General features: G+C 51.2%; 1 protein-coding gene across 1 annotated transcript; it reads left to right on the top strand.

Moving 5' to 3' along the window:
* Positions 1-1214: 1214 nt before the first annotated feature.
* On the top strand, positions 1215-16171 carry CELA1 (chymotrypsin like elastase 1). The gene is made up of 8 exons (XM_002711188.5): positions 1215-1392; positions 2115-2197; positions 3830-3930; positions 5347-5472; positions 5920-6056; positions 7735-7880; positions 14771-14920; positions 16023-16171. The coding sequence occupies exons 1-8, from the start codon at positions 1353-1355 to the stop codon at positions 16038-16040; spliced, it is 801 nt and encodes a 266-aa protein (XP_002711234.1). The 5' UTR covers positions 1215-1352; the 3' UTR covers positions 16041-16171.
* Positions 16172-17962: the final 1791 nt, after the last annotated feature.

Raw genomic sequence — 17962 nt, 5'->3', positions numbered from 1 at the left:
CACCCCCACACCCTCTGAGCCCTCAGAGAGCCAGCCTGTGCTGTGGGCTCCGTCTCCTACCCTGCCCCGCCTTCCCGAGCCCTGGGGCTCTCTTTTCAGCTTTTCGCCTGAGAGTTCACCCAAGCACCTTCCTCCACCACAGTTCCCCCTGCTGCGGGCTGGTGTAGTGGTTAAGATGCCATTTGGATCACCCGCATCTTCAAGCCCCTCCTCTGCTCCTGAGTCCAGCTTCCTGCTAATGCACTCCCTGGCAGGCAGCAGGTGACGGCTTAAAGACCTGGGCCCCTGCCACCCATGTGGGAGACCCGGATGGAGTTCTGGGCTCCTGGCTTCAGCCTGGCCCAGCTCTGGCTGTCGCAGGCATTTGAGCAATGCAATAGTGGATGGGAGATCTCGCTCGCTTTCTCTCTCCCTCCCTCCTCCCCTCTCAAACAATAAGTAAGTACATTTTAAAACCATTTTAAAGATTTGTTGATTTGAAATGCAGAGGGAGAGAGAGAGAGAGAGAGAGAGAGAGAGAGAGGTCTTCCATCCACTGGTTCACTCCCCAAATGGCTGCAATGGCCAGAGTTGAGCCAATCTGAAGTCAAGAGCCAGGAGCTTCTACTGGGTCTCCCATGTGCAGGGGCTCAAGGACTTGGGCCATCCTCTACTGCCTTCCCAGGCCATAGCAGAGAGCTGGATCAGAAGTGGGGCAGCTGGGGCTGGAACTAGCACCCATATGGGATGCCGGCACTGCAGGTGGCAGCTTTACCCACTACGCCACAGAACCAGGCCCCCTAAAAACATTTTAAAGGTAAGGAATTCTCTGTACTGCATCCCTTTTGCTTTCGACCCCACACTGACACCTGTGTCTGAACCCTGGGGCGATGCCCAGTCTCCCTCTTGGGGCCGGGAGACCTCACTAGTGTCTTCCTTCCTCTTGCCGGTCACTCCCCCTGCCTCTCCTGTCCCCACTGTCACCTCTGCATGCACACAGAAGGTCTCTGCGTGGAGGGTGCCACCAGTGAGGCAGTGACAGATGACAAGGACAGGAGCAGGGGAGCACCCTGTGGGCAAAGCAGTCCCGGTTCTCCAGCTAAATTCTGAAACCACACATGTTGGATGCTTGTCGACTACCAGCATATGATTAATTAGGCCCTGACCTTTCTGTGTCTTGGAATAACAGATAAAAGAGTTTACTTGAAAAGAAATCTTTTCATTTGCGTTTCCATGTCACCTGTGCTTTTCTCTGCCTTCCACGGGGCAGCCCTGCCAACTGGCAGGAAGAAGGCCCACAAAGCTGCTGATAAGGGGAGTATAAAAGAGGGCTGTGCTCATGGCTAGGGAGCCTTGGGCATTCTGTCTGCAACATGCTGCGAATCGTGGTGCTCGCGACCCTGGTCCTCTATGGTAAGTGGGCTGCAGGGCTTGAGTTCGATAAGAAAGGACATCAGAGTAGGGGGCGGGGAAACTTCTTGAGTCCCAGCCCAGGACCCAGCTTGCAGGGGTGGGGGTGGGGGGTGCGTACGTCTGCCTCTGAGTCCAGAAAAAGCTTGACTCTCCTGGAGCTGAAGATAGGACATGTCAGCGCCACCAGCCACACAGGCCCCTCTGCGTGCCAGGACCCTGAGCCGAGAAGCAGGGAGAAGCCCTTTCCAGGGAGGGGATTGGGTTTCCCCCTACCCCAGTGACAAGAGGACATTCTTAGCAGGTGCCCGGCTGGGATGTGCATGTTGTTGGCCCTGCTCTGCCCTGGGGTGGCGTTGCGGTGGGGGGAGTTGCTCTCCAGCCAAGGGGTGACCTCGAGCAGACTGAGACCACAGGGAGCCTCTGGGGCTCTAGGCCCCCCGCCCCGGTGGTGGGGAGGCGGAACCTGAGTCAGAGCCCTTCACAGAGTTGCCAGGGCTCTGGGGACAGCTTGGGGAAGCAGAAGGCACTCAGGCCCCCACCCCTGCTTTCAGAAAGGGGCTCAGTACACTTCCAGCGAGGGCTGGGGGTGCCCCCATTTGTCCGGGAGGAGCTGTGAATTTGCAGACATGGCTAACGTGCCTCAAAGCAAAGCCGCCGCCACCCGCCCCCACCGGGCCTGACCCGTGCTTAGTCATCACTCACTTTTCTTCTACCCCACAAAGGACACAGTACCCAGGACCTTCCGGAAACCAACACCCGGGTTGTCGGAGGGACTGAAGCTAAGAAGAATGCCTGGCCCTCTCAGGTGGGTGTGCCTCTAGTGGGACTTTCACCCTGAGTCACACCTGCTGGACGCACACACACACACACACACACAGCCGCGTGTCTGAGGCGGCTCAGCAACAGGTGCCCTTCTGCCTGTCTAGGGTCCAGATGTTAAAAAGATGGATGGCCCTGGGTAAGGTGCTTTCTTAGAAGAAGGGGTCCCGCATGAACAGTGACACCACTCACACCACTCTCAGCAACCCAGACTCACACCTCTGACTCTGCATACCTTGAAACACACACAGCACACACACACACACACACACACACACACGTGTGGCGTGTGCATTTTCACAGGGAGTTTCTACCGTTGTAACAGGACAGCTGGAGCCTGGTGTGAGCAGGTGTAAGTGTGCGATGCTGGCCACATCGCTGGTGATGGGGCACATTTTGAAGGGCTCATGAGATGTGAGATGGGATTCCGTTTACGAAAGTGTGAGCCTCAGTTGTCGGGAGCAGAGCTAATGTACAGTGGGAGGCGTGAGAGGAGGAGCCGCGGACTGTCGAGAATGATGGCCCCTCTGGTGGGGAGCGGGGGTGAGCTCTGCAGATCTGAGCTTTTGGGGCTGGGCTGGAGGAGCAAGTCCTTGGCTGCATTTCCTCCCCAGAGGGAATGGAGGAAGAACCTGGGTCCTGGGCCATGGCAGTTACTGGGGGTGGGGTGGGGTGCCAAAAACAAGGGGGCTTCTCAAAGGCAAATGGCCCAAGTGTTTGGGTCCCTGCCTCCCATGTGGGGTGTCTTGGCTCCCGGCTTCACTTTGGCCCAGAACTGGCTGTTGTGGCCATTTGGGAAATGAACCAGTGGATGGAAGATCTCTATCTATGCATCTCTCTCTCTCTCTCTCTCTCTCTCTCTCTCTCTCTCACCTATTATCCTTCTATCTCTGTCTCTCCTGCCCCCCTCTCTGATGCTCTGCCTTTCAAATAGGTAAACAAATTTTTAAAGGTAAGTTTATGTTGGTGCAAAAACTTTTAAATTTATGTATTTGAAAGTCAGAGAGAGAGAGAGAGATATATCTTCAGTCTGCTGGTTCACTCCCCAAATTCCCACAACAGCCAAAACTGGGCCAGGTCAAAGCCAGGAGCCTGGAACTCCATCTGTGACTTCCACATGGGTGGCAGGAACCCAAGTATTTGATCTGTCAGCCTCTGCCTCCCAGGGTGCACACGAGCAGGAAGCTGGACTAGAAGTGGGAGCTGGGACTACACAAACCTGATGCTCTTATCAGGGGATGCAGGTGTCCCGAGTGGCAGCTTCAGTCTTTGCCCTTGGAGCAAAAGCTTTGGCCAGCCATGGCTAGTTTTTCATGATACGCATTTCTGGAGACCCCCGCCCCATGCACGGGGTGTGTACACACAGTGGATATCAGTGAGCCATGCAGCTCTTTCCTGCTGATTCCTCTTCTCAGCACCACACTCCGGGAAGCCCTGCAAAGCAACGGACTGCATTGCCAAGCGCCGAGGAAACCCGTTCACCATCATAGCCCAGGGTGCCGGAGAACGCTTTGAGCGATACCCGGGACTTAAGGAGGTAGCAGGCTCAAAAGGGGTGGAGAAATCCTTTTTGAGAAACACCAGTCTTTCCCTCCTCTCTCCCCCTACCCCCCTCCAGATCTCTCTCCAGTACAAATCGGGAAGCTCCTGGTATCATACTTGTGGAGGGACCCTCATCAAGAGTAACTGGGTGATGACAGCTGCTCACTGCGTGGACTCGTGAGAAAATGATCCATTTTCCTGGGCCCTGGGAGGGGAAGGGGCTGGCTTTGATGTCTCAGAGCATGCTGTGAAGGGGTGGGCAGTGGGTTGCGGGGTCGACAGGGAGGTAGGACCCGTATAACAAAAAGGACAGGCTTTGGAGTGAGGCAGGCTTGAGTTCCAGAGTCTTCTGGCCAGGCAGCCTGGAAGTGCGCGGCTCTGTGCCCCATTCTCTCAGATGAGGTCATAATACCTTCTTTGTAGTTGTTGTGAGAAGTGAGTAAATATTGAAGTGCCTACTCGAGGTCTGACTGGTGACTATTTTTTCCTGTTTGTCATGAGCAATGGTTCTCACATTTGTACTTGGATCAGAATAACCCGGAAGGCAGATTGTTGGGCTCAAACCAGCAGAGTTTCTGATTTGGTAGGTCCAGAGCAAGACCTGAGAATTTGCCTTTCTAACAAGACTCCAGATGATGCTGGGCCAGCCATCATGTTTTAAGAACGAATAGTCTAGGGGGCAGGTGTTTAGCCTGGTAGTTAAGACACCTGTGTCCCATATTGGCGTGCCTGGGTTCAATACTTGGCTCTGGCTTCTGAATCCAGCTTCCTGCTAATCCAGACTCTGTGAGGCAGCCCTGACAGCTCATGTAGTTGAGTCCCTGCCACAACTGTGGGAGATCTGAATTGAGTTCATGGCTCCCAGCTTGGCAGGCATTGAAGGAGTGAACTAGCAGATAGAAACTTTCTTTCTCTGACTCTCAAGTAAATAAATAAAAATTTTTAAATGATTTATTTATTTGAGAGGCTGACTTACAGAGACAGAGACACACAGAGAGGTCCTCTATCCGCTGGTCCACACCCCAAATGGTTGCAACGGCTGGAACTGAGCCGATCCGAAGCCAGGAGCCTCCTCCGGATCTCCCACATGGGTGCAGGGGCGCAAAAACCTGGGCCATCCTCCACTGCTTTCCCAGGTCACAGCAGAGAGCTGTGGCTCAGAAGTGGAGCAGCTGGGACCCGAACCGGCGCCCACACGGGACACCAGCATCACAGGTGGCAGCCCAACCTGCTACAGCCCCCCAAGTAAAAATTTTAGAAAGCTAATAGTCTAGAAATGTGTATTTCCTTTAAAAGTCTCTCTGAGGCAAGAAGCCATTATTTCATTTATGCTCACTAACCTCTCCCAAGTTAGGAACTATGCAGTTCCCGATGCTTAGCTTAATAAACTGTGCAGATTAAGGCGATAATAGTTAGCTTCATTGCCACAAGTGCCTAACTCAGCAAATGAGAGCGCTTGTTACCCCTCATCTTTGAGGGTCTTTTTTGTCTCTTCTTTGCCCGGGGCCAGATGAGATGTCTGTGAACTTTTACCGAAAGGGGAGAAGGAAGAGGTTGAGCCCCAGGGATCACGCCAGGCTTCTCTTACTCCAGCCAATTGACCTTCCGCGTGGTGGCTGGCGAGCACAACCTGAACCAGAACGACGGCACCGAGCAGTACGTGAGCGTCCAGAAGATTGTGAAGCATCCATCCTGGAACAGCAATAACGTGGCTGCAGGGTAGGGGCAAAGCCGGGCTGGCAAGGGAGCGGGGGTGGAGGGCTCCCTAGCCAGGGAGTGGATCTCGGCTTTCTCTCCATGTTCTTCTAGAGGGCTGTGGTGGGCTGGCCTTTGGCTGGGGAGCCCCACTGAACCCTCACCGGATCCTGCAGGGAGCAGGGCAGCCTTTTGTGTGTTTCTTCTTTTGAGAATTCTGTCTCAAGTCAATCCCTTCTCTTTCCTGGGATGTAGAGGAGAGCTAGGCTGCAATTCTGGGCTATTACCAGTAGGTGGTGCTGTTAAACACTTAATGTCCCACCACCCTGTTGCTGGCTGCTCGTTTGGGGCCAGCAAGGGAGCACCCTATTTCATTTGTCATTTGTGTCCAAGCCCACGGGGACATAAAAGCTAAGAGAGGGCCAGCGAAGGCCTGACTGCCCCCTCCCCCCTCCCACTTTCCTCCTGCAGCTATGACATCGCCCTGCTGCGCCTGGCCCAGAGCGTGACCCTCAATAGCTCCGTCAAGTTGGGTGTCTTGCCCCAGTCGGGAGTCATCCTGCCCAACAACAACCCCTGCTACATCACAGGCTGGGGCAGGACCAAGAGTAAGTCACCCGCCATGGCGTCAATCCCCTCAGGGACCCTAACTAGACAGCTGGGTTTCTGGAGTACAAGACCAAGAACGTGAGGAACCACAGATGAAATGCGTGATTGTTAAAGCGAACTGGGAGGTGGTTATGGAGGCGTCGAGGCAGAGATTCTTAGAAAGACTTAGGAAAGACTGACCTCAGAGAAGATTCCATACTAGCTCCTTTTTTTTTTTTTTTTTAAGAGATTCGTTTATTTGAAAGGGAAAGAGGGAGAGGGAGAGACAGGTGAGAGAGAGAGAGAGGAAGAGAGGGAGAGAGATCTTCCATCCACTGGTTCACTCCCCAGATGGCCACAATGGCCGGGGCCAGGCCAGGCTGAAGCCAGGAGCCAGGAGCTTCTTCCGGGTCTCCCACGTGGGTGCAGGGGCCCAAGCACTTGGGCCATCTTCTACTGCTTTCCCAGGCCACAGCAGAGAGCTGGATCAGAAGTGGAACAGCTGGGACGTGGGCTAGCATCCATATAAGATGCCAGTGTTACAGGCAGTGGCTTTACCCACTATACTACGACACTGATCCCAATCCCCTCATTTAAAAAAATTATTTATTTATGTGAAAGGCAGAGTTACAGAGAGTGGGGGAGGGGTCTTCCATCTGCTGGTTCATTGCCCAAATGAGCCGGACGGCCAGTGCTGGGCCAGGCCAAAGCCAGGAGCCAGGAGCTTCTTCCAGGTCTCCCATGTGGTGCAGGGGCCCAAGCACCTGGGCCATCTTCTACTGCTTTCCCAGGCACATTAGCATGGAGCTGGCTCAGAAGTGGAGCAGCCGGGACTCGAACTGGCAGCATCGCAGGTGGCAGCTTAACCCACCTCTGCCACAATGCCAGCCCCCAGCCCCTCATTTTATACAAGAGGACACAGAGGCCTAAAGAAATTAAGGCCCTTGATCACTTGTTAGTGCAGAGCTGAGACCAGAAGCTGGGCATCCCGGCTGCCGCCGTGGTCCTATCAAGCTACGTCCACAGACACGCACTGGGCAGTGAGTGGGAGCGAGTGATCCGAGGGTAGCTGCGGATCTAGGCAACTCAGATGAGTCAGGGCAGAGGAGGCCATGAACAGAGAGAGTGAAGAAGGGCAGAAAGCCATGAAGCCTGACACGGGAGTCTGTTGCTCACCAGGCAAGCATCCAGGCTTCTGCAGGAGAGACAAGACAAGTCAGTCAGTCTACTGGGAAAACCTGGAGCTGAGCGGACATGGGCTTCTCCCCGCATCAAATGTGCTCACTGCATGTGACGTCACGAAAGGGTTGTTGGAACGAACCAAAGAAATAATTCATGTGCAACAGCTCTGAGAAAGAGCCAGGGAAAGGAAAGCTACATCAAGCTCGCCAAGCAATAGACACAAGTGTGCGTAATCGCAGTCAGGCAGGCTTACCAACAAACAGGACAGCCTGGATACCTCCCTACGTCACAGAAGCAGCAGTAGGATTGGCAGTTTGGAGCACAGAATGGCAAGCAAGGAGGACTCCCTAAAGGAAGAGGCCTGAAGCTGTCATATAAAGAGGAAAGTGGTGGGGTGCCCGGCGAGGGACAGGCAGGGAGGTGGAGTCTGCCCAAGGTTTGGTGGGTGGGGTGCTGAAGGTTTCTCCCCGGGACAGCAAACTGGGGCTGACTCCTGATGTTATGTGTTCTGTCCAGCCAACGGGCAGCTGGCCCAGGCCCTGCAGCAGGCCTCTCTGCCCAGTGTGAGCTACTCCACCTGCTCCAGCTCTTCCTACTGGGGCTCCACCGTGAAGAACACCATGGTGTGTGCTGGCGGAGACGGAGTCCGCTCTGGGTGCCAGGTGAGCCCGTGCACGAGGCGTTCTGGTCCCGCTCTCCCTCTCCGCCTCCGCCCTCATCCCCTGTCTCACATCTGCTCCCACGCCCTGGTGCAGACTCAACTTCCTACCCTGGCATCAGAATGAGAAGCCTTCCGTGGCAATCACGAATGTCAAAGTCCAAAGGAAGCTTGAAATTCATCTTGCCCAGTGCCACCCCCCCCCCACAAAGCGTACATACGGCCCTGACATTCGCGTGTTGGCCCTTGTGTGTGTGTTTCTTTGGAAGCTGCATGTGACCTACATCTTTTATGGAAGCAATGAGGGTGGCCTGAGGGGTTGTTGTCATTGGATAGGTGACCCCACTCCCAAAGGTCCCAATTTGTCTCATAGTTCCTTCATCACCACCCCTTTAGTGTTTAGTATTTATAGCAGCACATCAGGTGAGTATGGGAGGAGAAAGTACCCAAAATAATTGTATGATGTTTTATGTATAGCAGGGTGAATTCTCTTCTATTCAGACATATTACAGGGTTTCTAATGCAGTTCAACAACTCTTCATGCTGTATCGACTGCATGCTGGCAGTGCGCTAAATACTAGGGATGCGAAATGAACCAAACAAGGTGAAAGACAGGAACAGATCATCAGACATACAATGGGAGCTGGTAATTCAGCGTGGCTATGTGTTGTGATATGGGTATGCATGGAGTGAGGCGAGATCCTGGGAACAGGTGCCTACCTCTACCTGCTGAATAAGAAAAGAAGCGTTCCTTGAGAAAGTGGAATCTATTGTGAGTTCTAAAGGTTCAAGGGGAAAACGTCAGGCAAAAAAAAAAAAAGAAAAAAAAAGAAAAAGAAAAAGAAAAAAAGCACAGACATTCAGAGGGAAGAAAGAGTGTAGAAGAAGGCAAGGGGCCAAGAAACAACCTGGAAAGCATAGAGAAGTTGAGGGCGCGCCCTACGGCCCCAGCAGGGCTGAGGGCGGAAGCCCACAAGCCAGATCCAGCCCCCTGCCTGTTTTATTTGTATGGCCTGTGAGCTAAGAGTGGCTGTTGCATTTTTCAATGGTTAGAGGGGGAAAAAATAAAAATATTTCCTGATGTGTGAAAAAATTAGTTTTTAGACATAACACTGTATTGGAACCCAGCTGGTTGTTCACTTTCTTCTTCTTCTTCTTCTTCTTCTTCTTCTTCTTCTTCTTCTTCTTCTTCTTCTTCCTCTTCCTCTTCCTCTTCCTCTTCCTCTTCCTCTTCTTCCTCCTCTTCCTCCTCTTCCTCTTCCTCTTCCTCTTCCTCTTCCTCTTCTTGTTTGTGGCTGCTTTTGCACCATCATGCAGACGCTGTGACGGAGACTGTATGGCCCACAGGGCTTGACGTAGGTCCTGTTTGGGCGTTTACGGAAGATGGTTGCTGACCCTGACCTAGACGGAAACCCTTACCATATACGCAATGTCAAAGTGAGAGTAGAGAGGCCAGAGGGAGCCTCCGGGCTTTGGCTCCCAGTGCCTTGCCTGGAGACATGCATTTTCTCCCTGAAGGTTTGGAAACAGAACAGCATGAGCAGATTTGCTTTTAGGAGCGCTGAGAGGCGAGGAGACTGGGTGGCGGCTCTTGCAATGGCTCGGGCAAGGCTTGGAGGTCTCAGTTAGGGTAGTAATAGTAGGAATGGGCAGGAGAATCTCCAGTGACCTCCAGGCTTGTGGTTTAAGGGATCTGGACAGGGAGTTCCTGTCTCCAGTGACACAAGACTTACAGGATTCAGGGAGGGAAGGTGACAAATTTGGTTCTGGACAAATTGAGTTTGAGATCCTAGTGGGACAGTCATGGGTGGGTTGACCACTAAGAAATTCAGATAAGAAAATGGAGCCTTGGCCTGCGCCGCGGCTCACTAGGCTAATCCTCCACCTTGTGGCACCAGCACACCGGGTTCTAGTCCTGGTTGGGGCGCCGGATTCTGTCCCGGTTGCCCCTCTTCCAGGCCAGCTCTCTGCTGTGGCCAGGGAGTGCAGTGGAAGATGGCCCAAGTGCTTGGGCACCCCATGGGGGACCAGGATAAGTACCTGGCTCCTGCCATCGGATCAGCGCGGTGCACCGGCCGCAGTGTGCTGGCCGCGGCGGCCACTGGAGGGTGAACCAACGGCAAAGGAAGACCTTTCTCTCTCTCTCTCTCACTGTCCACTCTGCCTGTCAAAAAAAAAAAAAAAAAAGAAAGAAAAAAAAAAAAAAGAAAGAAAATGGAGCCTGGGAGAGAGAGAGAGAGACTTGGGTTAGAAGTATCTTTGAGAGCAAATGAAAGCCCTCCCAAGAACGGTTGCAGGAGAGAGAGAGAGAGAGAGAGAGAGAGAGAGAAAGTAGGTTGGAGAAGAACTATGAGAACATAAGTGTTTGGGTGGCCAGAGGTAGGTGGAGGACAAAGAACTCACTAGGATTTAAGAAGGGAGGAGTAGAGAGAGGTAAGAGAAAAATATGGAAGAAGAGTTTACATAATCTCAGGAAATACTGATCATCACCCAACACACAGAGGAGCCAGCCAGGAGCCACTGCAGATAAGAATTCCAATGGCTACCTGGGCAGTTGGTGACTCATTGGTAATCGCGGCAAGAGCACCTTTGGTGGATTGAGGACTGAGTTTGATTGAAGGGTGAGGAGTAAAGAGGCAACTAGAACTACAGCAAGGAATGCACGTTCCTCTCCCAAGAACCCTGGGTGACACGGAGGAACGGAAGAGACCTAGACGCTTTAAGGACAGCAAGTCTTGGGCAGGGTAGATCTTTAAAAGAGGAAGGAAGTTGGTTATCAGAGAGGAAAGGATCCTAGCGAGCCAGACAGAGGGATTAGTAGATGGCACGAGATCCCTGGAGGAGAGAGACAGAGACGGGAGCAGAGCGGGAGCTGGCTTTGACCAGGAAGACAGCACGTGTGGCATGGAGGGGAGTTTGCAGCCTGGGGAGCTGGCAGGTTCTGGGTTATTGCTTCTAGTTACTCATGAACTGGGAGCCATCTACCTGAAGGCAGAAAGGGACAAAGGTTGCACAGATCTGCAGTAACTGAGGTGAATGGGGAAAGGACTGAACTGCAAGGTGGTGCCCACAGGCTGAGGTTGAGGACCGGGCGACAACCACGTGGACGTGTGTCATTGCACGTCACTCAAAGACTGGGTTGTAAGGGAATGGATTAACCCAGGGCTGGGCTCTCTCTTGCATGACTGGCGTGGAAGAAGAACAGAGTTGCAGGTCCCTGCCAGGTGGGGGAGGAGAAGCCAGTAGGAGACTGGGAGGCTGGCTGAAATCCAGTGAAAGAATTTAAAGGGTTTTTGTGAGCCCAGAGAAATAAAATGATCGGTTCACCCTAGTTTTCTTGGGACTTTCCCAGGGACTCTACATATATGGGGATAGCAGCAAAAACCAGGGAAGTGGGGAGGAGAGGGACCGACAGGTAAACAGGTAACACCACCTTCTCCAGGTCTTTACAGCCAGCTCCACCTGACCTGAGGTGCAGCCTTTCTGAGCTCATTCACGCCCTTCTGTCTGTCTGTCTGTCTGTCTCTCTGAAAAACTAGAGTGCTTTCTCCTGGCTGCCGCTCCTCGCTGACAGTTCTCTGAGTCAGTGGTGTCCCTGGGCCCGTCCCGCTGCAGTTTCTCGAAGGCTGTGCCTGCTAGGGTTCTGGGTCCCCGCCCTGCCGCTCCCAGTGCATTCCCCGAGCCCTTTCCCGCAGCATCAGTGCAGGCCCACTGAGAGTGTTCGCAGCTCTTCCTTCTGCTGTGAAATCCTGCCACACCCTCCATCTCTCCAGAGCCTGGGTCTCTTTTCAGCTCAAATAGCTTAAAATCATTGTATTACAATATGTACAATTCAATTATCTTCCATTCCTCTCGTTCGGACATACTCTCAAATCTCTGTTAGAATTGGGGTGGAAAGGATTCGGTTGCTTTGAGTACAAGAATGGAAATCAATAAGCTAAAAAAAACCATCTTTTCCTAAAGTAGCAGCTAAGGGTAGGGTACAGCTAGTTCCTCTTTAGAAGAAAATTAGCCCCAGTTTGAACTTTTGGTCTCTTTCTCTAGTTCTTCTTTCTGTTTTGTTTCATTATGGAATAGATTTTTTTTTTAAAGTTTACTTATTTGTGTTTAGTTGAAAGGCAGAAAGAGAGAGCTCTTCCATCGTCCGGCTCACTCCCCAAGTGGCTGCAGCAGCCAGGACTGGGCCGGGACAAGGCCAGGAGCCAGGGACTCCATCCGAGCCTCCCATGTGCGTGGCACAGACCCAAGTTCTTGAGCCATTTTCTGCTGCTTTCCAGGGTTCACATTAAAGGAAGTTGGCTTGGAAGCAGAGATGGGACTGCATCCCAGGCTCTCTGATACCGGGGCTTGAGTGTCCCAAGGGGCAGCTTTAACCTGCTACACCACAACGCCCACCCCTAGCTCTTATTTTTTTATTTTTTTATTTTTTTGACAGGCAGAGTGGACAGCGAGAGAGAGAGACAGAGAGAAAGGTCTTCCTTTTGCCATTGGTTCACCCTCCAATGGCCGCCGCGGCCAGCGCGCTGCGGCCGGCGCACCGCACTGATCTGGTGGCAGGAGCCAGGAGCCAGGTGCTTTTCCTGGTCTCCCATGGGGTGCAGGGCCCAAGCACCTGGGCCATCCTCCACTGCACTCCCTGGCCACAGCAGAGAGCTGGCCTGGAAGAGGGGCAACCGGGACAGAATCCGGCGCCCCGACCAGGACTAGAACCCGGTGTGCCGGCGCCGCTAGGCGGAGGATTAGCCTAGTGAGCCGCGGCGCCGGCCCCTAGCTCTTATTTTTTAAGTTTTCATTTTTACTGAAGCTCTATACCTATTAAATTGCTTGAATTGGCAAGTAAGTCTCTGAGACTCAATGGAAAACAACTGTCATGATGCTGTCTAGCTTTCTCATCCCCAGAGGGGACCACTTTTCAATTCTTTTCAGCTAATTCTCTGGCACTCCTCACCTTTAAAAAAACACAACATATTTACATTACTACTTAAGTTTTCAGTTCAGGCATTATGGGAGATGGGGCTGTTTCCTTTTCTATGCGTACATACCTGCTCCCCTACGCATAAACTTTTCCCATCACTTTCTCAATCGCCCGAAATCATTTTGGTGAGATCCACATTCGGTGTTTATTATAATTATGTGAAGTGCTGTTTACAAATGGTGTGGTATTCTAGGGTTACCTTCCCTTCCCCACATCACTCTCTTCCCCAGGGTTAGTAATGGGCTCTTTCATCTGGTTAATGCGTGGTCAGGTTCCCACTAATTCCACCACACATTCTCCAGTCATTTGTAGCTGACATGTGTCTCGGTGGGTTCATCTGCATTCATGGTGAGGGACAATTATGGGACATTTTTTCCTGGAAACTCCAAATCTTTGGTCCTGAAAATATTGTTTATTTGATCATGTCTCCCCCTCCATCTTTAGTTTTCTGTTTCTAGAATTTCTGCTATTTACACGTTCACTTCCTAAACAGGTTCTCTGATTTTCTCTATATTTTATGTGTTCTTTTTGTCCTAGCTTTTCTAATCTTTCATTTCTGCTATGAAGTTTATAATTTCCAAAGGTTATTTTTGTTCTCTTAATGTTCTGTTTAATAGCATACTGGTCTTATATCATTGATATCATCTTTTTATTAAAAAAAGAAATATTTATTTATTTGAAAAGAAGAGTCACAGAGAGGCAGAGGCACAGAGAGGCGGGGGGGGGGGGGGGGAGAGGCAGAGAGAGAGAGAGGTCTTCCATCTGCTGGTTCAATCCCCAGATGGCCACAACGGCCAGAGCCATGCTGATCTGAAGCCAGGAGTCAGGAGCTTCCTCCAGGTCTCCCACACAGGTGCAGGGGCCCAAAGACTTGGGCCATCTTCTACTGCTATTCCAGGCCATAGCAGAGAGCTGGATCAGAAGTGGAGCAGCCGGGACTCGAACTGGCAGCCATATGGGATTTGGCACTGCAGGCAGTGGCTTTACCCACTATGCCACAGTGCCAGACCCCTTGGATATAATCTTAATCATAGCTTCATTGCTTGTTTTCTTCTCTGTGCTTGGTTGCCTTCATATTTTGTTTCTGCGTTTTGACCTTTTATTTTTGTATTAGAGGTCGTCATCGGATGTTTGGTGATCCCTCACCGTCTGCTCTTATTTCAGGGTGGAGTTGTAGCTCTGAGCCTTAGAGGAAATTTGTCTATAGCAGACTTCTTTGGCTAGGCCACTGTTGTGGATGACTGTCAATGTCAGTGTCTTTGGGTCTTTCCTCTTGCCTGGCCAGATGTCCCAGAGAAATATCTTCTAATGTTATGCTTGGAGTTATAGACTTGGCATGCTGGGAGCTGAGTGAGAAACATGCCAAGCCCAAATTCTATAAATTCAGGTTCCTCTGATTCTAAGCCTCAGCGTGAAACCACAACCCAATGCCTCAGTTTCTCTCCTCTGCACTGTATTTTTCATTTAAAGAGTATAGATTACCTACCCTGAGCCCAAATCCTTGATCTATGTAGACCCATTGGTTTAAATGCTGGGGATGACAGAGTCACTAGAATTCCTGCCTGCTCAACCCCAAACTCAAGCCAGTGAAAGCTATTGAAATTAAGATGTGCAAAGTTCTACGCTAGCATCCTGGAGGGGAAAGATAGTAAGACATAGTTCCTGTCTGAAGAAGCTCAAAGATGTGTGTGGGAGGTAGAAACAAATTATGAAACCAAAATACGAGCCAGATCAGGACATACGTGCTGCAAAGGGGAGGAAGAAGTGCTGCGGTTGTTTAGAAAGGACAAGATTCATTCTGATTGTGGGGTGTGAAGGAAGTGGAGCTCTGAATCAGAACTTTAAAACTGTACAGCAAAAACAAAGACCCAAAGCGCCGACGACCTGGAGTTTTAGGACTCCACTTCTGCTCTCTGCAGGGTGATTCTGGGGGCCCTCTCCATTGCTTGGTGAATGGCCAGTACGCTGTCCACGGAGTGACCAGCTTCGTATCCAGCCTGGGTTGCAACGTCAGCAAGAAGCCCACAGTCTTCACCCGGGTCTCTGCTTACATCAGTTGGATAAATAATGTGAGTCTTTTTGAATGATGGGTTGACACAGATTCAACTGGAGATCCAAGCACTGATTGGTTTGGGGAGCAAAAGTTGGGTTGGGGAAGCCAGCAGCTTCCTTACCACGCTCATGAGTTTATTTCTTTCCCTTCCCTCTGTAGCACAATTTCCCCCAGTAACACTGCCCCCCCCCCCCAGTTCCTCTTCACATACCCACTGAGCAAACTTACTGCATACACTAAGACAGGGGCATCAGCAGTTCTGAACCAAGCACGTATCAGTGCGGTGCTAAGTCAAAGCCAGGGGAAAACCAGCTTCAGAAAGGCCTGCACGCTTCTGGGTACAAGAGCAAGGCGTCAACATCCTCTCTCATGCCTCTGTCTGGGGCCTTTGTGGAAATTTGCTCTGACTTTGGAGAGAAGTTGTCGCATCTTAAATAAACCGGGCTCGATGGAGGGTTAGGTGACTCTGCCTGTCCCGATCTGAGAGTCACCCAGCGCATCTCACTGTTCCCTCCAGCCTTTAGATGTTTTCTCGAGCCGCATGAATCTTGGCTCATGGCCATTTGCTGGGTATGAACCCATAACACAGAAATATCCTGGTGTAACTCGGCCTTGTTTCTTGCCCCCACCCCCTCTCAACTCCCTGGAAGCTCAGTACCAAGTCAACTTTTATTTTTTAAAATATTTACTTATTTAATTGAAAGTCAGAGTTACAAAGAGAGAGAGAGAGAGACAGAGAAAGACAGTAGAGAGAGAGAGAGAGAGAGAGAGAGAGATCTTCTATCTGCTAATTCACTCCCCAAATGGCTGCAACAGCCAGAGCTAGGCCAATCCAAAGCCAGGAGCTTCTTCCAGGTCTCCCACATGGGTGCAGGGGCCCAAGTCCTTGGGCCATCCTCTGCTGCTTTCCCAGGGGCATTAGCAGGGAGCTAGATTGGAAGCAGAAGAGCTGGGACTCGAAACAATGCCCGTATGGGATGCCAGCACTGCAGATGGCAGTTCGCCTTGGTGCACCACACTGCCAGCCCCTCAGATCATGTTTAACTAGGAGCTTTGAGGAGATAGAAGGGAGGTGGGCCGAAGTTACTATCTGTGGATTTTTCTGTCTTTTCCTTCAGGCCATAGCTTCCAACTGAGCCTTCTTCTGAGTCCAACTGCCTACCCAAGATGGCTCCTACATCTGCCACAGACTCAAGGTCAACAAGGAAAAAGCTTTCAAAGAGACTCCTGCGCCACACTCAAAAAGCAAATAAAAAACTGAATATACAGTAAACTACTGTGTCTTTCCATCTGTAATTAAGGCCTCTAGAGGAAATGCAGGAGAGGGCCCAAGTTGGATTTCACACCTAGGGGCTGGTTCTTCTGGGGGCTGCTTTAAAAAAAAATTAACAGTCTCCATTTGTAGAATCTTACTAGATTATAATACATGAATAATTTTTAAAGCTTTATTTATTTATTTATTTGAGAGGCAGAGGCAGAGAGAGAGAAAGAGAGAGAGAGAGAGAGAGAGGTCTTCCATCTGCTGGTTCACTCCCCAAATGGCTGCTATGGACAGAGCTGGGTTGATCCGAAGCCAGGAGCCAGGAGCTTCTTCTGGGTCTCCCACACAGGTGCAGGGGCCCAAGGACTTGGGCCATTCTCTACTATTTTCCTAGGCCACAGCAGAGAGCTGGATTGGAAGTGGAGCAGCCAAGACTCGAACCGGTGCCCATATGGAATGCCGGCACTGCAGGTGGCAGCTTTACCCGCCACACTACAGCACCAGCCCCACCATGAATAATTTTTAAAATATTTATTTAGTGGGTAGAGTGACAGGAGACAGAAACAGACACACACACACACACACACACACACACACAGAGAGAGAGAGAGAGAGAGAGGTCTTCTATCTGTTGATTCACTCCCCAAATGGCAGCAACAGCCAGATCTGAGTCAAGTCAAAGCCAGGAGCCAGGAACTCCATCCTGGTCTCCAACATGGAAGGCAGGGGCTCAAGTATTCAAGCCATCTTCAGTTGCCTTCCCAGGTGTATCAGCAGGAAGCTGGATCTGAAGTGGAGCAGCTGGGACTCCAATCAGCACTCTGATGTGGGGTGCTGGTTTCGCAAGCAGAGGCTTAACATGCTGCACCCCGTCACTGGCCCCCGAAGGCTGCAATCCTTACCAGGGCCCAAATTAAGCCCAGTGGGAGTAGTTTTATATCATCCAATTCCAGTTATTTTAGTATCTACTCACCCATTAATCTGTTTGGTCTCCTGTCTTCTCTTGTGCCTATTTTCTGTAATCAAAGGCATAGAATGCTTGGAAAAGATCCTGAGAGGAGACCGTAGGCTCATACTTCTTGGTTCACTCTTCAGTGCCTAGAACAAGCGCTCATCCTGGGCTTCTGAGTGATGCCAACAACTGGGATACAGTACAGACAAGAGTGTAGGCTTAGGAGGTGGGTCAGATGCAAGTGAGAAGTCAGAAAGGAGGCTAGAGAAAAAAGCATAGAAAAAAAAGAAAAGAAGATGTGAAACAAAGCAAGGGAAGGGGTGAGGGGAAGAGACAGAGCAGAAAGGAAGAGGCAGCAATAGGAGGCCTCAAGCTAAGTGTGAATCAGCAGTTTGGGGCTGGGACTAAAATAGGCCAACCGGATCCAGGGTTCTATAAACCACAGAGAGCCGGGAACCAGATAATTCTGCTGTATCCTGGTCAGGGCTCTGACTGTCAGCATGGTCTACCAGGAGACCAGGGGGAGGGCTTGAAAGGAGAAGTCTGACAAAATGGAAAGCAGCTTTTTCATAGCAATCCCTGACGGGCAGACAAAAGGCACGAGGGGTAATAAACATCATAGCCAGAAAGACAGTGGCTGAGACAGGCTAGTATCAGCAGCAGCTTCTAGAACATTCTGTAGGCTAGGAAGAGACTGGACTGGAGCCAGGACACCTGTGTTCCTGTCCCAGTTTTACCACTGAGGAATGGGATAGCCCTTGGGCAACTTGCCAATCCTTTCGAAGGCTCAGTTTCCCCATCTGGTTAACTGTGGCTCCTGCCCGGTAGCTGCACAATCCGGTGAT

The sequence above is a fragment of the Oryctolagus cuniculus genome, chromosome 11 (assembly GCF_964237555.1).
Source record: "Oryctolagus cuniculus chromosome 11, mOryCun1.1, whole genome shotgun sequence".
Taxonomy (NCBI): domain Eukaryota; kingdom Metazoa; phylum Chordata; class Mammalia; order Lagomorpha; family Leporidae; genus Oryctolagus; species Oryctolagus cuniculus.
Note: the sequence above shows the minus strand (reverse complement) of the source record. Positions and strands in the feature narration are given on the sequence as shown.